Below are 21,285 nucleotides of genomic sequence, written 5' to 3' on the forward strand. Positions count from 1 at the left end.
GACAGATCCCAAAAACTGACACCATAAAAAGATTAAAATGATATAATTAATTCTAGATGATAGATAGTTTAAGAGAAAATAGAATAACAATAGGGATAAAGTTTCCAATATTTATGCAACAATACAAGTCATGGCTAGGTCTTATTCCTCTCCTCAGAGGTGTATGTGATATTGAGATTGTGTCCAACACAGGGCTGAGAAGAGTCTTGCAATCCAGTTTGAAGCATAGATCTGTGATTCTTATTTGGTCCCTATTTGATTTGGACCTAGCCTGGCCCACTCTAAATCCCTAAATTAAATTAAATTCATATGCACTTGTATACGTTTCTCTTAAAGAATACATTTTATAACATATCAGCTGAATGTTCAGTCCTGTTTATTCATTCTGCTTTTTACACCACTGTGCCTGAGCTGTATGTTTGCTATTTGTTAACTAGGAGACTTTGTGTGTGGGTGTAGCTGACACACACAGACAGAACAGATACAAAAACAAATACAAACAAAGTTAAGGAGCTGTCCAAGGTTCTAAACCTTTTCTCCAAAACAGGTTGAGCAGTCTTTTAAACCAGTGGGACTACACCGCAAGACTGTCATACCTGCTCAAACTACTTTGTTGTGCTTGAATCTTTAATTTGGATTAAAGTCATTTTATGTTTAAGAATGATGGCTACCCACAGGAATGTATTGGACTTTCCACAGGATTTTCAGTCACAATTCCAGAACTTCAGGAGATCATTTTGAGCCTCACAAAACAGAAATTTCCTCTTGCTTCCTGAGAGTTCATCGGGCATGGATGATGTTTTGTATACATTAAATGCAATCCATATCCTCTGGTTCAAGAAAATGCAGTTGCACAAGGTCAGCACCAGCCCAGAGATGTAACATCTATCATCCATTTGTCTGTCTGCCTGCCTGCCCTGCTTTATTTACCTTATCAGACAAGATTTTTCATCCAACACTTTATAAACCCAGTTGCACACCACATTTCTATCCCTTCCTACTGTTTTGGACACTGCTACAGATGCTTCAGATGTTATGGGTAGCATGATCTCTGAACACATTTCCAAATCCTCTAACGTGTTTATACACAGCCCACATATTCCTCCCACTTCATATGCCTGTTTTTCATCCTGTTTTGGCACAACTTGTGTAAAATAATTTTAAAGCCCACAGGTTCCAATACTTAGGTAAAGAAACTAAGGTAAAATAATCCCAGTGAAACAGACTGAAACAGGCCAGCACAAAGTATGACCCTACATACTTTGATACATATGAGGCCATGATCCAATATAACTGTTCAGTTAACAGAACTTCTGTCTGTGGAACCGGGAGGTAGGTATCCTGCCCTCGAATCCCAGCAGCCTCTCATGCACATCAAATCCTGCTCCAGAAATGTGGGAAATCCTCGGGATAAAATTTTCCAGCAATGTGGGGGGTTGCCAGTGAGCAGATAAGGAAAGTGTTACCACATTACCACACTACACTCTTATAGTGCTGCTATTCCTGCTCTGGGTGCCTCCTGTTGCAATCTGAGGCTTGTAGTTCAGTGAGGCCTATGAGCTCTTTGGCTGAGAATTATAAATGGCCTTCCCTCAACTCCAAATCACAGAATGCAACAGGAGGCAGCCAGAGCAGTAAAAGTGGAATAGCAGCGCTATAAGAACACATACATACTTGTCCCTCCACATTCACTGGGTTTAGTGGCATAGGATCCCCTGAATGTGGAAAAACCACAAATAACAAAAATACTGTTTTTTTCATGAGAGAACACCTCTCTAGGAATCTCTAGGTCCTCCAGTGCAACTCTGTGGTCAACATCTGTCAGACATGGGCCATAGAATTGCACTGGAGGAGCTACAAGTGCCTAGTGGATTGTTCCCTCTTGGAATCTCTAGGTCCTTCAGTGCGACATTTATTTAAAGTTGACCTTAGAATTACACTGGAAGACACAGAGATTCCTAGAGAGAACATATTAGTAAAATCCATGAATAATCAAATCCACAAAAGTCAAAGCTACAAATATGGGGGGACAAGTGTGTGTATGTGTGTGTGTGTGTAGTCCCACAGTCGGCCCTTCTTATATACAGATTTTTTATACATGGATTCAAGCATCCATGTTTTGAAAATGTTCAAAAAACTATAAATTTCAAATATCAAACCTTGATTTTCCAATTCTTATGTAGGACACCATTTTGCTATGTCATTATATTTAATGGGATTTGAGCATTCATGGATTTTGTTATCCATGGGGGATCTTTGAACCAAACCTCAGCGTATAACAAGGATCCACTGTATCCCACACACACACACACACACAGTCACCCCTCCGTTTTCACAGAGGAGCCATTCTGAACCCCCCCCCCCATGCACGAAAACGGAAAATCAATTATATCAATATTCAAGCCCCATTGACTTCAATGGCAGCAGGCACCCCATTTTGTGTCCCTCCGTTTGCCACCCACGAATGGGCAAGGAACACAGATTCCAAATACGCAAAAATGGAGGGGTGACTGTGTGTGTGTGTGTGTGTGTAGTGTGTGTGTGTGTACACACACACACACACACACACACATATATTGCTAGCTAAATATAAAGGTAAGTAAATATTTATTGATACTCTACAACAACCTCTCTCAATATTTTGACCCTGGAAGGACCTTTGAAATACAGGCCCAGAAGACATGGGCCAAATGAAGCAGCCACTTTGGGGGAGTGGTGTTTAGATGATGCATGCCCCCAAAGTGGCCAGAAGCCAGTCTGATGCTGCCCTTCAGTCCAAAAGACTGGATTAAAAAGGAGTCAGTTAAACCATATTCTGGAGGCACCATCTTGGGACCTCAGAGGCCTGCTTTGGAAGTGGGCTGTGTGGTCACTGCTGTCCTGGTGCAATCACAGCCGGAGGTTGCTTCTTCCAAACTGACTGCTCTGTGCCTTATATATTTTTGCACTAAAATTATTACATCAATAGCTCAATAAAAAGTTTTTTTTTCAATCTTCATCTCTCACAGGACCCCTCTGATCATATTACCAAGCCCTAAGGTTATCTGGAACCCTAGTTGAGTAACCCTGCTCTAAATATCCATAAAGAAAGCTTCCTATTACACTGCACACTTGCTCAATAAATGTGTGAGAGGCAACAGGATCCTGACTGCCAACTAGGCTCACAACACCAAGCCACCTGCTGAGTACAAACCCTAGCAGGAGCACTGTATAAAAATACTCTTTCCACTAATTCTGAAGTGCAGCTACCAGGGGAGCATGGCAAGGGCATCAGCACTGGAAGTGGCATAGTGAAGGGGCACAATTTCAACCTCCTCACCACCCATAGATTCAATGTGTATACAAGGAGGCTTGCAGGAGCAGTCCTTATAGGACCTGCATTTTCCATGAAATTGAACTTCAGCTCATTATAAGCATGATCTTAAAAAAAAAAGGCTGAAACTATAATTTAACACAGGACACTGTGACTTAGTGATTAAAATGCTGATGCTGATGATTGCAAAGGTGGCAGACTAGCAATTCAAGACCCAAGCATTGCTTGACAGAGTGAGCTCCCATCACTAGCCCTAGCTTCTGCCAACCAAGAAGCAATCAACCTAGCAACCAAGGAGTCCCAGTGGTGCAGTGGATAAAATGTCGATACTGAAGCCATATGGTTGTGAGTTTGATTGCAGGGCTCCAAGGTTGATTCAGCCTTTCATCCTTCCATAGGTTGGTAAATTGAATACCCAGCTTGTTGGTGGCAATTGGTTTACAGATTGTAAACAGCTTAGAGAGTGCTGAGTTCACTTATAAGTGGTCTAGACATATAAATCCTAATGCTATTGCTACTGCAGTTCAGAAGCATGTTAAAGTGCAAGTAGATACAGTCGGCCCATTCGAGACCCCCCACCCCACCCCACAGTTACCAAAATCCACAGATGCTCAAGCCTCCCATGGTGGCATGTGGCAGTGTCACCATTAGAGACACCCCCCATTGCTCCATGGTGGTGTGCATGTGGCCATGCAGCCATTGGGGAAAATTGAACTTAATGACAGCATGGCCACATGCACACACCACCAAAGGACAAAAGGGACTGTCCCAAATAGCAGTGCTGCCACTGGGGACAACATGGGCTTGCCATCTGCAGATGCTTGGATCCATGGATGGGAAGTTGACGGATACCAAGGGCAACTGAAAATAGGGCAGGTAACAGCGTTCCATGCAGTCATGCTGTCTACATGACTACAGAGTACTCTGGCAACACTGGCTCTTCTGATTAATAACAGAGATGAATACTGTCTCCAACAGTTGGACACAATTATCCAAACTTGCCAAAGGGGAAACCTTTACCTTTTAATGAAGTACCCTTGTTTCATCTAAATATCAGGAAAGTCAATATTCTGCAATACTCTATGAAGCAGGAAGAAGAATCTTGCCATACTTCTGCTACTAATCAGAAATCTGAAAAATCAAAAGGGTGACATCATTCTCATCAGCTCTTGGCAAGATGCTACAGGCAAGGGGCCTTTGTATAGGAAGTATGTGTACATTAAATGCAACCAAGACAGATACATTTTACACAGTCAAATCTTATTGAAATGTGCTGGATTTGCCTGGATGTTATCAGTATACCTGGTGGAATGTGACTAAGAACCCTTGATGTGTGCATTTGGTATGTGACAGTGTGAAGTAAGATATTTGGTATGAGCCAGAGCAGCTAGACATATGCATTTATATATAACTAAGTCTTGCTCAAATGACCCATACATTCATTTCATGAAGCACATCAGCTGTATAAAAAGCAGGATCTACTTGTACACAAGTTTACAAAATATTTGTGCTCATGCAAAACATTTGACATATGGCTGCAGTTGGGAAAGACACCTGCAGATTCATATTTCTCTGATATCAACCAGCATGTAAAAAATAGATAATAGCTCCCCATGAGAATGGGACAGAAAAAGAAGACTGAGATCCGATGAGAATGAGTCTATGGTTTAGTGAATTTGGGGGATTAGATTTTGAACTCCTGCCAATTCATCTAATAAATTTACACTATGACTATATATAACCATTATTGGTTAGATTATAAACCCTGAACAATATATGTGGGCACAACAATTTTTGAATTACAGTCGGCCCTTCTTATACACTGATTTTTTATACACAGATTCAAGCATCCATGGTTTAAAAATGTTTAATAAAAAGTATACATTTCAAATATCAAAACTTGATTTTCCATGTTTTATAAGGGACACCATTTAGCTATGTCATTATATTTAATGGGACTTGAGCATACAAAGATTTTGTTATACGCAGGAGATCTTGGAACCAAATCCCAGCGTATAACAAGGGTCCACTGTATATTGGCAAACTGGGACATGTCCAGAGGAAAGTGACCAAAATGGTAAAATATCTGGAAACCAAATCCTATGAAGAACAGTTTGAAAGAGTTATGTGGGTTTAACTTGAAGAACAGAAAATTGTTATGTCATACGATAGCCATTTTTTAAATATGTGAAGCACTGCCACGTGGGAGAGGGGAGTGAGCTTGTTTTCTGCTGTTCCAGAGGATAGGACCCAAACCAGTGGGTTCAAATTACAAGAAAAGAGATTCTGACAAAACAGTATGAAGATCTTTCTGATAGTAAGAGCTGTTCAGCTGTTCTGATTGCCTCAGAAAGTGATAGACTCTTTCTTTGGAGCTTTTTAAAAAGAGGTTAAAAGAGGTTAAGAGGATGCTTCAGTTGTGGATTCCTGCCACAGCAGGGGATTGAACTAGATGGCCCTTGTGGTTTTCTAATTCTGATTCTATAGTCACCTGTGAATCCTGATGATCCATTCACTATATTAACAAAAGCATGGTGTTGTTTCTTCCTCCTGCACAGGAGTTTGGCTTCCCCAATACTGATTTTCTTGTGTTTGCAATGTGAGAAATAGCCATTCATGATCAACTAATATACTCTTAAATCACCACACCTTTTGTATATTAAAAAATGTAATGCATAAGCCAACACGGGTGTCCGTAAGAAACCACTTTCAGCAATTTACATTGCATAAGTCAATCTGTTCAGCCAAACTGCAAGATAATTGTTAGGTTGTTAATGTGGCTGATCTAACCTCATATGTTATTTTTTCCCCATATGGCTGTATACCTCAGGCTGAATACCTCAGGCTGTATGCATCCTGAGAGGAGATTTTTCCAATCCACTGCAAGTTTTCAAAGCTTCAGAACACTGAGCAATCAAAAACTGCAGATACATATTTCAACTTGTATTTATAGATATGTATTTTTCTGGACAATGCCCATTCTGACCAGCTCCAGAAATCCAACATGACTTTCTTCTGAAGGTACCCTGGGATCACTGACAACTGAAATATATGGATTTAAGAGCATGTGAACACCACTGAGAATTCTGTGTTTCTCAATCTATGACCTTTTGGCTTCATTCTAAAGGTGATGTTGGAGTAAGACTTGTCTGCTTTAGCTTGGTAAGCTTTCATATGTAATCTAAGACAGCACCTAACTTCATTTAGTCACTCATCACAAGCATTTTATCATTTGCCATCAAACTTACTTAAGCATACAACTCAGGAAAAGTGCTGCTAGATCTTCCCAGAGCATGAATTCAGCTTTTGCAAGAAAATTCAAGACAAAGCCTCAACATTGTACAAAACAACTTCTGAAACTTTATTGTGAATTTTTTCCAAAGTACATTTAGTAAATGATCATAGCCATCAAACCATCAGTTAAAAATAAAGTTTAAAGAGGTCCACACAGCAGTCATTTAAGCAAAGTTAAGTTCCAATACAGACTTTTGAAGTCACATCATATAAATATATACAGTTTATAAGAATGCAATAAATTTGCAGTTACATTAGGTTATATATAAATATCTATATACCTATATATTGTAAATAAATAGTAGGATTTGTTGATTTGACAGGCATGAAAGGCATACTGTTTTACATTATACTGTTTAACAAATTAAAGCAAAAAATGAAATGTGGTACAGATTGTAAATACAGCAATTTTTAAAACTTGTAACTTTTTTGTAGTCATTACTTGAATAATAGTGTACAAATATCTGTTTTATAAAGGTCAGCTATGAGATTTTATCAGCCTTGCAAATATGCTCAGAAAATTTACAACTTCACATAAAGGTTGTGGGTTTTTTAATTCACTAATCTACTTATCCACACACATTCATTTGTGGTATAAAAGGACTATTAGAAGCACCATTCTTGTAAAGCTTCCGTGTACTGTCACCTGGAAGCAATTCTTACTCACAAAAGGCAATAAGGTATTTGCAAGCCTGCCTTTCATTATCCAGCACTGATTATACTGAAACATTTTGCTGTACAGGTACTCAGTGAATTTCCAGTAAACAGAATAGTCAGTATAGCACAGACAAAGTATCTAAGATAAATGCATAGAATCATTTTTTTTTGGGGGGGGGGATCTAAAGAACATACATGGTAAATACATAGCAACGAGACTGAGAGAATAAATAGCTGAATTATGCAGCTTTTGCTTGGTGCAGGAGTATTTCAGAAAGTGCATTATTAGCCAGCACTGTGAATATGTTCACACGTTTAGCAAAAGCACAGCAAAATCATGCCAATAGACTGGAGGAATACATTCTCCTCAAATGGATTCCTATTATTTATGCATCATGTTCAAATCACATTCTTATGAGTCCATAGTGTTCACATCATTCACACAATATTGTATGACTATGCCTGCTAACTATGCAGAATAATTGCTGCTGAGTAGTAATTGTATTTGAATCTTTCAGACCAAATGGCTAACACTGTATAGTATTTTAGAAAATACATTAAATAATCCATATTAAAAAAATACAAGTAATCAGCAGTTACTAAAGTTGTGTACAATTTCCACAGTACATATTTAATTGTGTGCAATGACTGTTATTGTTGAGTAGACATGTAAAAATTTTCTGCTGGACATATGAAGGTAGATTGATACCATGCCTGCTAATTTAATCTGTGGCAAGTATTGTTTGGCCTGTACCACCACCGCCCAATATTTGTCCCAATTGTGCAATGAAGTTCTGAACACATGAAAAGACTTTGGAGTTTGTAGCCAACATGGGTATGGATGTCTATCCTGTGCTCTGGCCTGAACTGAACTGGTTGGTCAATCTTTGGGTACATAAACAGTCACTATTCCCCTCTGTGCGTACCAGCACTTGCAGCTAGAAACAGTTCAGAATTGTTTCGCAGACTTTAAAGCACATGTATGTGTGCTACTATGAAACTTTGATTCCCAGAGAACTCCCATTATGTATCCCTTCCACTCACAATAGTGCTTGCCTACTAGCAATAGCAATAGCAAGTACATTTCTATACCATTTATCAGTGCACTTAAGCACTCCCTAAGCGGTTTACAAAGTGTAAGCTAATTGCCCCCAACAATTTGGGTACTTATTTTAGCGACCTCGGAAGGATGCAAGCTTGAGTCGAGCTTGAGCCCTTCACTGGTACTGAACTCGCAACCTTATGGTTTGTGAGTGAGTGGCTGCAGTACAGGCATTTAACCACTGTGCTACCAGGGTCTTTACACCAGGCCTTTTACCCCAGTAAAAGGATGTAAAGACAACATGATCATAAAATGTGTGTTTCCTGTATTTCTGTATTACATCAGAGATACAGACAAAACAGCTTGTACATTTGCTTTCATTCCTTGATGGTCACTTCCTTTTTCTGCTATACTGATAAAATTAAGATACACTCCAGACTGAAATACATTCTAAAGGTCACTAGCAAAAGTCCTCAAGGCAGGTCTGTTTCACTTGAGTATGTCATGCTCTCCCATGTCAAGAAAACTATACATTCCACATAAACAAAACCTAAACATAACTAAAAAAGAAAACAATAACACAATGTCCTAATATATGTAGCTTCTCAGGTAACAGAGGCTCTAGCCAAAACTTTGCCCTGTGAAAGATATCGAGAAGGGAACTTATTTTTTGGGAATTAATGCCTAAAAATGCAATTGACCCACTTGTAATTTGAGGCTATACTGTTTGCATTTGTGTTGCATGATATTATTGAGCATGAACATCTCTTTTAGTCTTGGACTCAAGTTGTTTAATCATTCATTGGTGGCCACAAACTAGTCTTAAGGTCATACCACTATTTCTCAGGCAGCTAAAAAATTTTTTTTTTTAATATGATGAAACATGGAGCTAACTGTACCCATTTTGGATAAAGCCTTAATCCCAATCTGAATTTGCTTAAGACATATTAGACCACTACTGAAGTGAAGAGGATATTTCTTTTGTTTTTTGCTTTTGTTTTGTTTTGAGTTTTTTGGTCCAAGATATTCTGAAATGTACTGGGCTATTCTGAAATTTCTGTAGAGTAGTTATTGTCAGTTTTGTATTTGACATAATTCCAATCTACCATACACAGGGCTTACGCAACAAGAAAAGTCAGCCTGGGGAAGGGGACAGTAGAGGGTATACTTCTGTGGTGGATGGTTCTAGTTTCTAATCAAGGAATGACTGCAGTGCATTCTCTAATCACATTGTTTGGCAGAGATGCTTAAGTAGCAGTGACAGAAAATTATCTCTGTCTGTGCTTTGTACAGATACAGTAGACTGGTCTTGAGCAACAGCAACCAAGGCATTCAGGGTCTTTCTGATGCCAAAAGATGGGTTCAGTATCGTTGAGAAGGGGGACATGTCTTTCTAATGCAGTGGTTCTCAACCTTCCTAATGCCCCAACTTTTTAATATACTTCCTCATGTTGTAGAGACCCCCAAAATTGTGGTGTCTCGGTTCCTAAGACCATCTGAAATATGTGTTTTCCAATGGTCTTAGGTGAGCCTTGTGAAAGGGTCATTCGACCCCCAAAGGGGTGGCGACCCACAGGTTGAGAACCGCTGTTCTTGTGGGTTTATATCCATATCAAGCTCTGTTCTCAGCAGCTCCTCCGTAATGCACTCACCTTGAACTCTGGTTGAAGGGCACAAGAACTGTCATCAAGGAATCTGGACTAAGCCATTCTATCCCTGGTTGGGTAACAACATATATCCTCCACCTGTTCCACCAGAGAATGGATTCTGACAGCTGGGTTGGATTTGTCACGTAGGAGCAGGGGATGCATTAGCAGGATGGAGGAGGAAGGGATCATCTCCATCATGTATGTGTGTGATAGGCATACCTCAAAGAAGACACAAACTACCCACAGAATCAGAAGTGGGGTGGGGAGGACAACCTTTAAAATAACTTCAGATTTTTAAAAATATAATAATTTGAACTATAGTTTATACTGTACTATACTATACTATACTATACTATACTATACTATACTATACTATACAGTGCATACTTTAGACGTCACTTTCTCAAGGAACCGTCATTACCTTTATCTGATACTGATGTTGATCAGTAAAGTGGGTGTAGGGAGTCCCAATGTATGTTTCATTGTTCATAACTTGCTTAAACCTTTCTCCTGTTGCTCTAAAATCCTTTGGAAAACTAAGATAAGGGCACTATGACTTCATGTTTAAGCCTTGACACACACACACACCCTCCAAGAAAAAAACACCCACAGAAACATCACCTTCTGTTTTCTTCTTCTGCCAAGACATTTGCTATTTGAACAGGTCTTTGCTATATAAACTGAACTGAGAATGAAGAGGGATCAAACTGCTGGCTATATTTTTATTGCATTGTTTCGAACTCACTTTTTTCTGTTTTGTTTTTAACATATATCTTATTATTGTTCGCTGTTTGGGTGCTTGGGGGGGGGGAAGGTGGGATATACATTAAAATACATACACATACATGAAGAGCCATCTTGAATAAAAGCAGCCCTCAAACATTAAAGGCCACCTTCACATATTTCTCTGATATTTGGAGGCTTCATTCCCACAGAAGGGCATCTGTGCTTGCAGTTTTTATCCAGTTCTGACAAAATAAAAATGAAAATAAAAATAAAATTAAAAGATTGGACCATTTCTTCATTAACCAATGAGAAAACATTTGACTTTTTTTTTTAGAGGGGGAGGACCCAAGATTCTACCTGACAACTAAAATGAAATGTATGTCCAAAGCACTAAACTCACTATCCCAAATGACCCATGCAAGCACAAGATAGGACTCATTACTTAAGGTCAGTCCTGTGTGAATGAGCCATAAGGCAAAGGTGAAGGTGATGATACAGACCTTTAGCCGATAAGGAAGTACCCCCTTCTCCATCTAACTGGACTTTCTTGTTACACTATAGTTGTCTTACAACATAAGTGGAAACAGTATTTATTAAAAAGCAGGTGAACTGAGTTTTTGTTACTCACAAAAAATGTACCATAAAATAGATTTCCTAAGTATCTGGCACTGAGTGATCAGAAATGTAACATTTTATGAAGAATGGGAGTGGTTTAATAACAAAGTCTCATGTCATCAAAATGAATATATTGTATATTTTTCCTAGTTTTTTGTGGGTTTTTCGTGCTATGTGGCTGTGTTCTGGAAGAGTTTATTCCTGATGTTTTACCGGCATCTGTGGCTGGCATGCAAAACATCAGGAATAAACTTTTCCAGAACAGAGCTACATAGCCTGAAAAACCCACAAAAAATTATGGATGCCGGCCGTGAAAGCCTTCAACTATTTTTTTCCCCTGTTTAGGCCAGTTCTGATATATTTCACTTACTAGGGACAAAGCACAGGCAAATCTTTAAAAAAAGTCAGGAGAGAAATTTGGTTTATTTTGGATCAAAATTTATTAAAATTCACTTGATTTGAATATAAGAAAAATTGGCTTGGGCATATCTACTGTCGAGATCAATTTCACTGTGATTCTCATGTTTCTGTCTCCAACCTCTTTCCACCCCAGTTCCATGCAACCTGTATAAAAACCCACAAGTATTTTAATGCAGTTTTCAAATATGCATATCTTTGTGTGCATCCCCCCCCCCCCCGCAAATGTAAGCATTTTAATCCATATGCATCTGTTAACTATTACATGTTGGTGCATATTTCAGATTGGATACAATTTGGCTGAAGAACATAAAGAACACATCACCAACTCAGAAATATACTGATTTCCCATCACAAATTGTGTTCACATCCACAATCAGGTCCCAGTGTGAACTGGGTAAATCCATATAAAAATATTCAATAGAGATATTTCTCACTCTTCCCTAGAGAAAACAGAAATAGCTTAGAATGAAGTAGCAAAGAATTACTTTTGGCCTATTGGTTTGCACCTGTGACACAAATAACCCAGCTTATGCCCCTAAAGCTCTGTAACTAATTTAACTTTCTTTCTTTCTCTTTCTTTCTCTTTCTTAAGATGAAAACCAAATGCACCATCACATATTCCTCTTTAGAAGCGGTGGGGGGGGGGGGATTCATACAACTACTTTGATGCACAAGGAGAAGTGTTTGGCAGAAATTTTACATTGGAAGCAACTTACTGATCCAATGTTTAACTTCTTGTTTGCATGTTTAAAACACAAAAACTTCACACCAGGAGTAAAAAGTCCTGTGGTCATTCTCAGAAAGCTTTGACTGTTTTTCACTTCAGAAAAAGCAGCCTGCAAATTCTGTAGGCAATTAGGAAACTGTTTTCTACTTAGTCAGACCTTTGGTCTGTCTATCCCTATATCATGAAGTCTGATTGGCAGGGGTTCTCCTGAGATTCAAACAGGATTCTTTCCAGGCCCTACATAGAGATCCCTGATGGTCACTGACAACCTTCTATCCAGATATTGACCATGCCTGGCCTTGCTTAATCTCCATTGTCAGGTGAAATCAGGTTGTACAGGGTGGAAAGATGGAATACTTATTTGGGAATAACCTAAACGGATTGTTCTTTTCTGTAACTATGAAAACAGTGCCCCCCCTTTTATTTTAAACTGTTCTGGTGAGTGGAAAATGTGCTGAAAAAGAGCTCAACTTGTCATTCAGTTAAGAAATGAATGGATGAAAAATGTGTCATGCTTTCAAACAGCTCACAGTAAGGTTTTTCCATTCATGCTTCACAATCCTACCGTGTATTACCAAAACAAGTTGGGAAAGGAGGTACAACATGGCTCAGACAAAAGAGAAATGTTTGTATTAAGTTTCCTCTAATTCAGAAAAGCAATCAGTGCCTAGGTTTAGACAACAATTAGAACAATTTGTGTGTTACCTAGAGTGGTTTATTTTGACTGTCTTGACTGGATGCTAGATTTAAAAAACAACAGGTTGTTTGAACAAATTCTCCTAATGCTAGACAGTGTTTGCTTCTCCTAACATCCATATAATTTTTGTAGGCTTCTTCTGTATGCCTTATAGATGCTGCTCTAATATATAATGCTGTACTATATGCACTGCACAGGATTTGTGCAAAAGAGTATTTAATCATGACTTTTCAATCATCACTGAAATGAACTGAAACTGTGAGAACGCTCTGAAACTCTTTCAATAACCCGTAGCAGTTCCACATTAATAGAATGGGCAATCCACTCCAGGTTTTAGTCTAAACTTTAAAGAACCTAAACAAGATCCTCAGTACTACCCCGAAAACATGGATAGCTCCTTTCAGTTCAGTCAAAAACCTGGATTGTATTCACTATCCCACTGACACAGAAACTAGTAGCAGCTTCCCCTGAATTTCTAAATAAACATGCATAAGACTGTCCTGTAACATAAAATCCTGGAAACCAGCTCCATTTAACTCTACCATACTTTCTTCTAAGTGACCATTAAGTGGTAGGTTGTTAATAAAGTTTGTTTGATCTGATGATCATTTAGAAGGTAGAGGCATATAGGCAAGAAGGTATCGTTATTTTAATATTTAGACTCTATTAAAAGGATTGCCATGCTTGAGGATTTTTCTCCTGTAGGCCTTTTATAAGATGAATTTCCAAGCAGTTCACTGGATGCATCTTGTTGATATTGCACATGCATGTACTGTAGTATGTTCACACAGTAAGGCAGTACTGCATAGTGATTATTTAATGCACAGCTGACTGTTTTATATTGCTAGGGAGATATACCCTGCCCTAAAAATAACTTTATGTAAGACAATTGTGCTTTTTCAAATATTTGTCTATCACCATAATTAAATTCTGCATATATTCCAAGATTGAAAACAATTACCACCTTTATCCTGACAACAAATGTCTGAGGTAGTTTAGACTAAGAATTGTTGAGTGGCACAAGATCATCAAGCAAAAAATGGTGTGAGATCTTTACTAGTCCAACGCAGGAAAACAATGTATTTGACTAATCCTATCTGTTGTGTGTGATAGGTATGTGGCATTGTGGCTCCTGGGAACATATGTGGAAACTGTTTAAATTATGACTCTTTTATTAGCATCCTCCTATGCAGTGCCTGCAAGCTATTCCAGTATTAGAGACAATGCACATTTAAATAAAGGTCTGGAAATGTTCTACACTTGATAGTTTTCAATGGGAGATTTCACACATTGCCTAGCCAAAATGGATAACATGCTATATGCTTTGCATTCTACCTGGGCACATGCCTCAAGTGACTGTTAAGTGTTGAGTGGCCAATGTAGACACCATCGATCTAAAGCCCAATTATCTAATGTTTATTTACCACACGGACATGGAAAATTCCCTTTCTACAGTGGATATTCTCTGTTTCCCATGTGACTGTATGTACAAGTGTTTATGAACAACCTTTCCATTTACAATACCTATAAGGTATCATACAATCCAAACTTCCACAACCAAATTAAATATTCTAGCTCTGAGTGATCTTAATTTGTTTTGGGGTTTTTGTTTGTACATACAGTCACATGGGAAACAGAGAATATCCATGGTGCTATTCTGGTTTCTTCTGCTTGGGTCAAATGGAATGGGTCAAAGAGAAGACCTTGGGATACACACTAATGATATCACAGATACGCACTGGATCTTAAAAACTCTCAAAAAGCCTAGGTCTGAAGAGCAGGGAACGAAGGCCTTGCATTGTCTCTTCCTCATCTCATGTAATTTGGCAACTGCACTATGGAAAGGCCCTTTCACTTTTTCAGCTGAAGATTACTTCAGGGTCAGGTGTTCTGCAGCATGCTCAGGCCTGCAGCACCATGGAGAAGTAGTTCTGATCAGTCAAAGATATCAGGATGGGTAAGTAATAAGGATGTCAAAGAGGCCCCCTTTCTGCCTCCCAAGCCAACCTGGGCTACAGCATTGCACCATTAGGATTACAGTAACCCAGTGGAGTAACCCATGTTGTCACGCCCACCCCAATGCCACACCAGGGGTTCAGTGGGAAGAGAAAGGAGATATATATTATATATATTATTTTTTAAATTATATTATTTTAAAACTTTCTTAAAAGACATTACATCTTACTGCCTGCATCCACTGAGCCCCACTCATACATCTCCTTAGCATTTTAAAGGGATGCAGGGGGTCACCACCACCCATTTCAGCTCAAAGGCAGATGCTTGGGGAGCAAGGGTGTCATCCATTCTTAAGGTGTCATCTCATGCAACCTGCACCCCCCCACACACACACACAAACACACACCCTCTTGTGACACCCCTAGGGCTTCAGCACTTAGACCAGTGGTAGGGAATGTGTGGTTGTCATTCTTCTTATAATTTAACTGCCCAAATACTTTGTATTCTCTCTGCATATTGATGGGATCTATATCAGTTCTTTGTGAGGTCAGTTCAGTGCCACAGCATTTCTCATAACTGATGCTCAGAGACCTGGCCATATTTTGAAGCTTGTAGACTCTAAACATGCATTTTCAAATTAATTATGAGTCAGGAAAATAATTACTTTGAGAATATTAATTATGGTGTTCCAACCACACATTAAGATTATTATATATATATATTTTTTACTATTTTCACTAAGCAGTTGTTGAAATTACCTTGAGCAATTTCTCATAGAACAGAGTTTCTACCTTTAAAATGGGATTCAACAGAAGGCCCTTCTGATTTACTTGCAAGGTAAGAGTAGCTGTGACAGCTTAAGTATATGCTAGAAATTATTGATAATTACATCAGTATTTTTCAGTCAACAGAAAGGGTAGCTAATGGGATTAATAAACTGCTTGCTGGCCCACAAGCAGAAAAGCATAAACAACATGACCTTCAGTCAACACAGCACTAAAAAATAACAACAACATGTCTACAGACAGAGTGATGAATGTGCTTGTAATTGTTATTTTTGGCTTTTTACCCTGCTTTTTTGTTGAGCTTTTGCTTGGACAAAGAACAATTCACTGAAGAAGAAAAATGCATACATTATCTTTTAGCTTATGCTCATCCATCAACCAAATATTGCCTTTGGTATCTACTTTAAAATGTATCAGCATCTTCATAGTGCTACTTAAACTGGAGATGCAGAAGTAACTACTGGAGTTGCAAGTGGCTACTTGCTAGTAATTAGTCCTGTTTCCCAGTTACAAAGACATTACTACGTTAGAACACAGTCATAAATTAACAAAGGATATTTTCACTCCTTTTGCCCTGTAATTGCAACAATTTTGTAGTTACAAAGTCAAGTAAGCTTTCTAGTTGCATTGATGTGGCCTAACTAAGAGACAGAAGAGAAGCATGATTCAGGTTCTGAACCTTATGCTCTTCTGTGGGCATTGAAGTAAGTAGAAAGTGGATGAAAGAATTGGAAGGTTTCCAAACCTGCCTTCATCACTGCTACAATGTCTCTGAAATATCGCTCAAAGGGGGAGGAAGCACACGTGTCTGGAAGCCAGGCACACTTCCTCAATCTTCAGGGAATCGTCGCTTCCTCCTTAACATCCCTGAATTGTTGCAAGAGGAGCAGATTTCCTATGAACACAAAGTTTGCGTTCATAGGAAATACACTTCCCAGGAACAATTTAAGGACGTAAAGGGGGGAGCAACGATTCCCTGAAGATTGAGGAAGTGTGCTTGGCTTCCAGACATGTGTGCTTCCTCCCCCTTTGAGTGATGATTCAGGGATGTTTTAGCAGTGATGCAGGCAGGTATGGAAATCTTAACTGTTTTGTCCCATAGCACAGCAGCTAGCACTGTTCAAACATTTTTAGCAACACAAACTAACTGTTCCTGTTACTTTGGAAGAAGGAAGCATCTTTTTTTCTTTGTAACCGTAAGAGCAAATACCCATTGGGCTGGAGGACTTTGAACTGTAAACATAATGACTTCTAACAACCAGTTTTCAAAATTCTGGTAATATGTCCTGAAGTAAATATTGTCAAGTTAGCTCAACCATGTTTGGCCTTTCAGACCACCTTACACAGTGATCTTGAGGCACAGGCTGGTTATACAAGTGAAGGTCAGTAGAGGTCTACCAAAGGGACTTTATGTTCCCTAAACTTTCCTGACGCCTAACTACAAAAGTATATTCTGAATGGCCACAACATTCTTGACCCACACTCAAACTTGCTCATTCTCAAAATCCAATGTTTTAACCTAGCATTGCTATCTGAGGGCAGTGCTACCTGCATACAGAGTGCCATTTTCTTCTCTTTTTTGGAAATAAGTATTTGCTAGCATACTAGGTATACACTGATTTGAAGAGACAATGGAGCCCTGTCTGAGGATAAAAAGAAATTATCCTTCATAGTCCCCAAGCTGTGATGCTTATAATGTAGAGACTGAGGGGATAACAGTGGTTAGATAGATCTGTCTCTGTGTCAATAAGCCTCAATGCTGTGCAGTTTGAAATTTGTGATTTGATCTACTAGAGGTAACAAGGAAACAGAGACAACATACATATTTTAATATCTAACTAATATGTTAAAGACCAAAAGCACTGCATATTTATATATCAAATTACACATAGAATTATAAGGCCTTTAATGAGAGAAGCAAATGTCATAGGTTGCATATGTGCATAACAGCTCTATGAAAATTCATGAGAGTCACATGAACTCTCAGAAACAAATCCTATAGTACTTCCCCCAGAAAGTACACATAACTAGAAGTGCATGGGGGAAACTGTGTGGAGCCTTCTGACCACATACTCTATTAGACCATTATTGCAAAGCATGGAGAAGTAATGTCTGAATTAGGGAGCTTTCTGTACCGAGGAAGGCTCCCTGATTTCCAAGGGAGCTGCATGAACAGAATCAGCTCCCCACTGCAGACATTCAGCCCTGTACTTTCTGTAAATGTGCACAAGAACACAGGGGAGAGGATGAGACCAATCAGTTCACATCTTCTCTCTCATTAAATTTCTTTGTGTTGGGATTTGTGATAGGGCTCCTTTGCCTTTCTCCTACAGTCTATATTGATGAGGTATGGGGTACTCAACTTCAAAAGTAGGTGAAATATTTTGACAACAGATTTTGCTGTTTTCTCTAGAGGTAAAAAAACAGTAGTCATTCATTTGCACAAGGGAGACGAGAGTGGATACTCAAGAACAAGGGAAGTAATTGTGCCACTCTATTCTGCTTTGGTGAGGCGCCACCTGGAATACTGTGTCCAGTTCTGGGCACCACAATTCAAAAAGACTGTGGAGAAACTGGAGCATGTCCAAAGGAGGGTGACTAAAATGGTGAAGGGTCTGGAAACCATGCACTATGAGGAACGACTTAGGGAGCAGGGGATGTTTAACGTAGAGAAGAGAAGGTTAAGAGGTGATATGACAGCCCTGTTTAAGTACTTAAAAGGATGTCATATTGTGGAGGGAGCAAGCTTGTTTTCTGCTGTTCCAGAGACTAGGACCAGGAACAATGGATACAAGCTACAGGAAAAGAGATTCCACCTAAACATTAGGAGGAACTTCCTGACAGTAAGGGCTGTTCAACAGTGAGTTGAACTCGGAGTGTGGTGGAGTCTCCCTCCTTGGAGGCCTTTAAACAGAGGCTGGATGGCCATCTGCCAGATATGCTTTCATTGAGATTTCCTACATGGCAGGGAGTTGGACTGGATGGCCCTTGAGGTCTCTTTCAACTCTATGATTCTATGAATTGTGTTCCAAGTTCATCCAGACCTCACTTTCTCTGCAGGGTCTGCAACGATCTTACTGGTCAAGAATGTCCACTTTTTGTCACATAAATGAATGTGAAGCATTGTAGTTAGTTCTGTCTATTTCACCTTGCACCTTCATCTTTACTGTTCCATGGGGGGGGGGGTAGCCATTTAGTAGCCTATACAGTCATTAGTGGACAGGACAGGTCATGCTCTCACTACAATATTGTTCACAAGTTTAATTTTATATAAACTTGTTGATATACTGAAAGAGAATAAATTACAGGAGCATATTCAAATAATTTTTAGTTACAGTGTCTAAAGTAAGGATAGATTTTGCCCTGTCTCACTTACATCCCCAGCTTTCCTTGTCCGATAAAAATCTTCCAGAATCCCTTTTTTAAAACAAACCAAACCCTTACTCCATGACCCTGCCCAGAGTTCAGCATTTGGTCACAGCAGAGTGCGGACAGAATGTTCAGAACTGGTTTCTACAGAGAAATGGATTATCTTTCAGGAGATTCCAAATAGCGCTATTGCATTTTAAAGTCTCATTTCTTAAGATCTCATTTAGTTGGCTATAAGAGGTCAGGGCAAGATTATTTAATAACATGCCTACTGTCTAGTGATGCTTAGCATACTTGATTGTTAAAATACTTAAAACGATAGCATTAAGTGATTTGTGAGGTTTATGACATAAGCAGCTGTGACAGTCTTCCCTCCACAGTTGCATCCCACTTGACTTTGACACACTTTATTTGAAGACATGCATGTGTAAAGATCAGTAGCAATTGCCAATTTGCCTGGTCTACCACATTACCATAGAGCTACTGCTACAGACGATTCCCCCTTAGGTGCAATTTTGTCATACTCCATTAATCCTCTCAATCCTTTCCCAATCCTGCAGACTTGTTACGTCGTAATCCCCAATTGTTGTGCTGCAGGAACATTTGAAAGTCTCCGTTGTCCTCCAGGCAGAAAATTACAATAGTAAGTCTATTAAATTTGGCTCCAACAATGTCCACTCAGATCACTCCTGCTTGTTGCAGTCATAACCCATAACCAAGTGTCAGAACAAATTATCTCCAGCATCCAGAACGCCGATGCAAAATTAATTTGGTGCCTCCCACAGCCTCCTTGATTCAGTCCCCAGATGCCAGCAGAAATCTGACTTTATTTTTAGAGCAATGTTTGTGGACTAAATCAACAAATCCTCAAGGCTGGCTTCATTCACTTATGTGTGTTCAGTTTCAATTCCCACAGGGCACCTCTACTTGATAGCAACCTATTAAATAACTAAACTTGCTGGCATTCTTCTACCTGAACCTGTTTAAGAAAGGATACTGGGGTTGCTCCTTTTTTGGACCAACCAGGGCACTATTCAGAAAATGGAATATTTTCCTATGTGCAAGATCAGTGTTTTTAAACCCAGCTGAACTACCAAACCTGGGTTTAGGATGGGGGCTGTTTTGTTCTCTTTCTTTGTTTCTCTCTGTTTCTCTCTCTTCTTTTCTCTCTCCCCCTTTCTTTGCAAGCTCCCTCTCTCTCAGAAATATATCAGCAAGAGAAATATTCCTCAAAGTCTGAGTGTTCTCTCTCTTACATTTACTTATTTTTATGGCCACTTACACCTTATTTTTGCAATATGTACACTTTGCCTCATTTGCTGAATAACTTAGGTTGTGTTTTCTACATGAACTGCTTGAAAAATAAAACCAGTAAAGCTTGATTTCTATGTCACTACCATTAAATAGTAATTGTTATGTTCTTAGAAGTGTGTTACCACACTATCCATCCGTCCATCCATCCATTCATCTTAAATGATATCTATTTCTGGATAATTTTAAAAGCCTTGGGATTTATGGGAATGTTCACACCAAAGAGAAGCCACCATCACTTCACAAAATCTAGTCTGGTTCACACCCAGGCACATCTTCTGGAATTGATGGCTGCAACACTGAGTATATTAAATGTGCTAGTCATGATCTATAAAACCCTGCTTAGGTTCAGAGTATTTGAGAGAATGTATCTCCCCATATGAACCTGCTAGAGCTCTAAAAATGCCTAGAGAAGGTTTTCTCTTAGTCCCGACACCATCACAGAATTTCTTGGTGAAAACTGGTAAGAGAGAGTCTTCTCAGTGGCTGCTTTCACCCTCTGGAACTCCTTTCTGTGGGAAGTCATGGTGGCCCCCTCCCTTCTTGCATTTTTCTGGCAAGCAAAAACATTCGTATTTAAGCAGGGTTTTAAACATATAATCAGGACAGGGTGTTTATTTTTTATATATGAAGTGTGTGTTTTCATTATGTTTTTAACTTTTGTATCTTATACTATTTTAACTAGATAATTTTAATTGTTTTTAAATTTTTATAAAGATGTTTT

At 39.0% G+C, this 21,285-nt stretch overlaps 1 protein-coding gene across 11 annotated transcripts in view; it reads right to left on the reverse strand.

The window, feature by feature from the left end:
- PCDH9 (protocadherin 9) overlaps positions 1 to 21,285 on the reverse strand; it is a 972,095-nt gene that overhangs the window by 899,963 nt on the left and 50,847 nt on the right. The window contains exon 3 of one of the 11 annotated variants that reach the window (XM_089511095.1): positions 9,286 to 10,923. The exons of the other annotated variants lie outside the window; for them this stretch is intronic. Coding sequence (XP_089367221.1) covers positions 10,879 to 10,923 — 45 coding nt within the window. The 3' untranslated portion in view covers positions 9,286 to 10,878. Of the gene's footprint in view, positions 1 to 9,285; positions 10,924 to 21,285 lie in introns of those variants that run through there. 11 annotated transcript variants of the gene reach the window in all.

The sequence above is a fragment of the Sceloporus occidentalis genome, unplaced genomic scaffold, assembly GCF_023333645.1.
Source record: "Sceloporus occidentalis isolate IW3139 unplaced genomic scaffold, rSceOcc1.0.p SCAF_2, whole genome shotgun sequence".
Classification (NCBI taxonomy): Eukaryota; Metazoa; Chordata; class Lepidosauria; order Squamata; family Phrynosomatidae; genus Sceloporus; species Sceloporus occidentalis.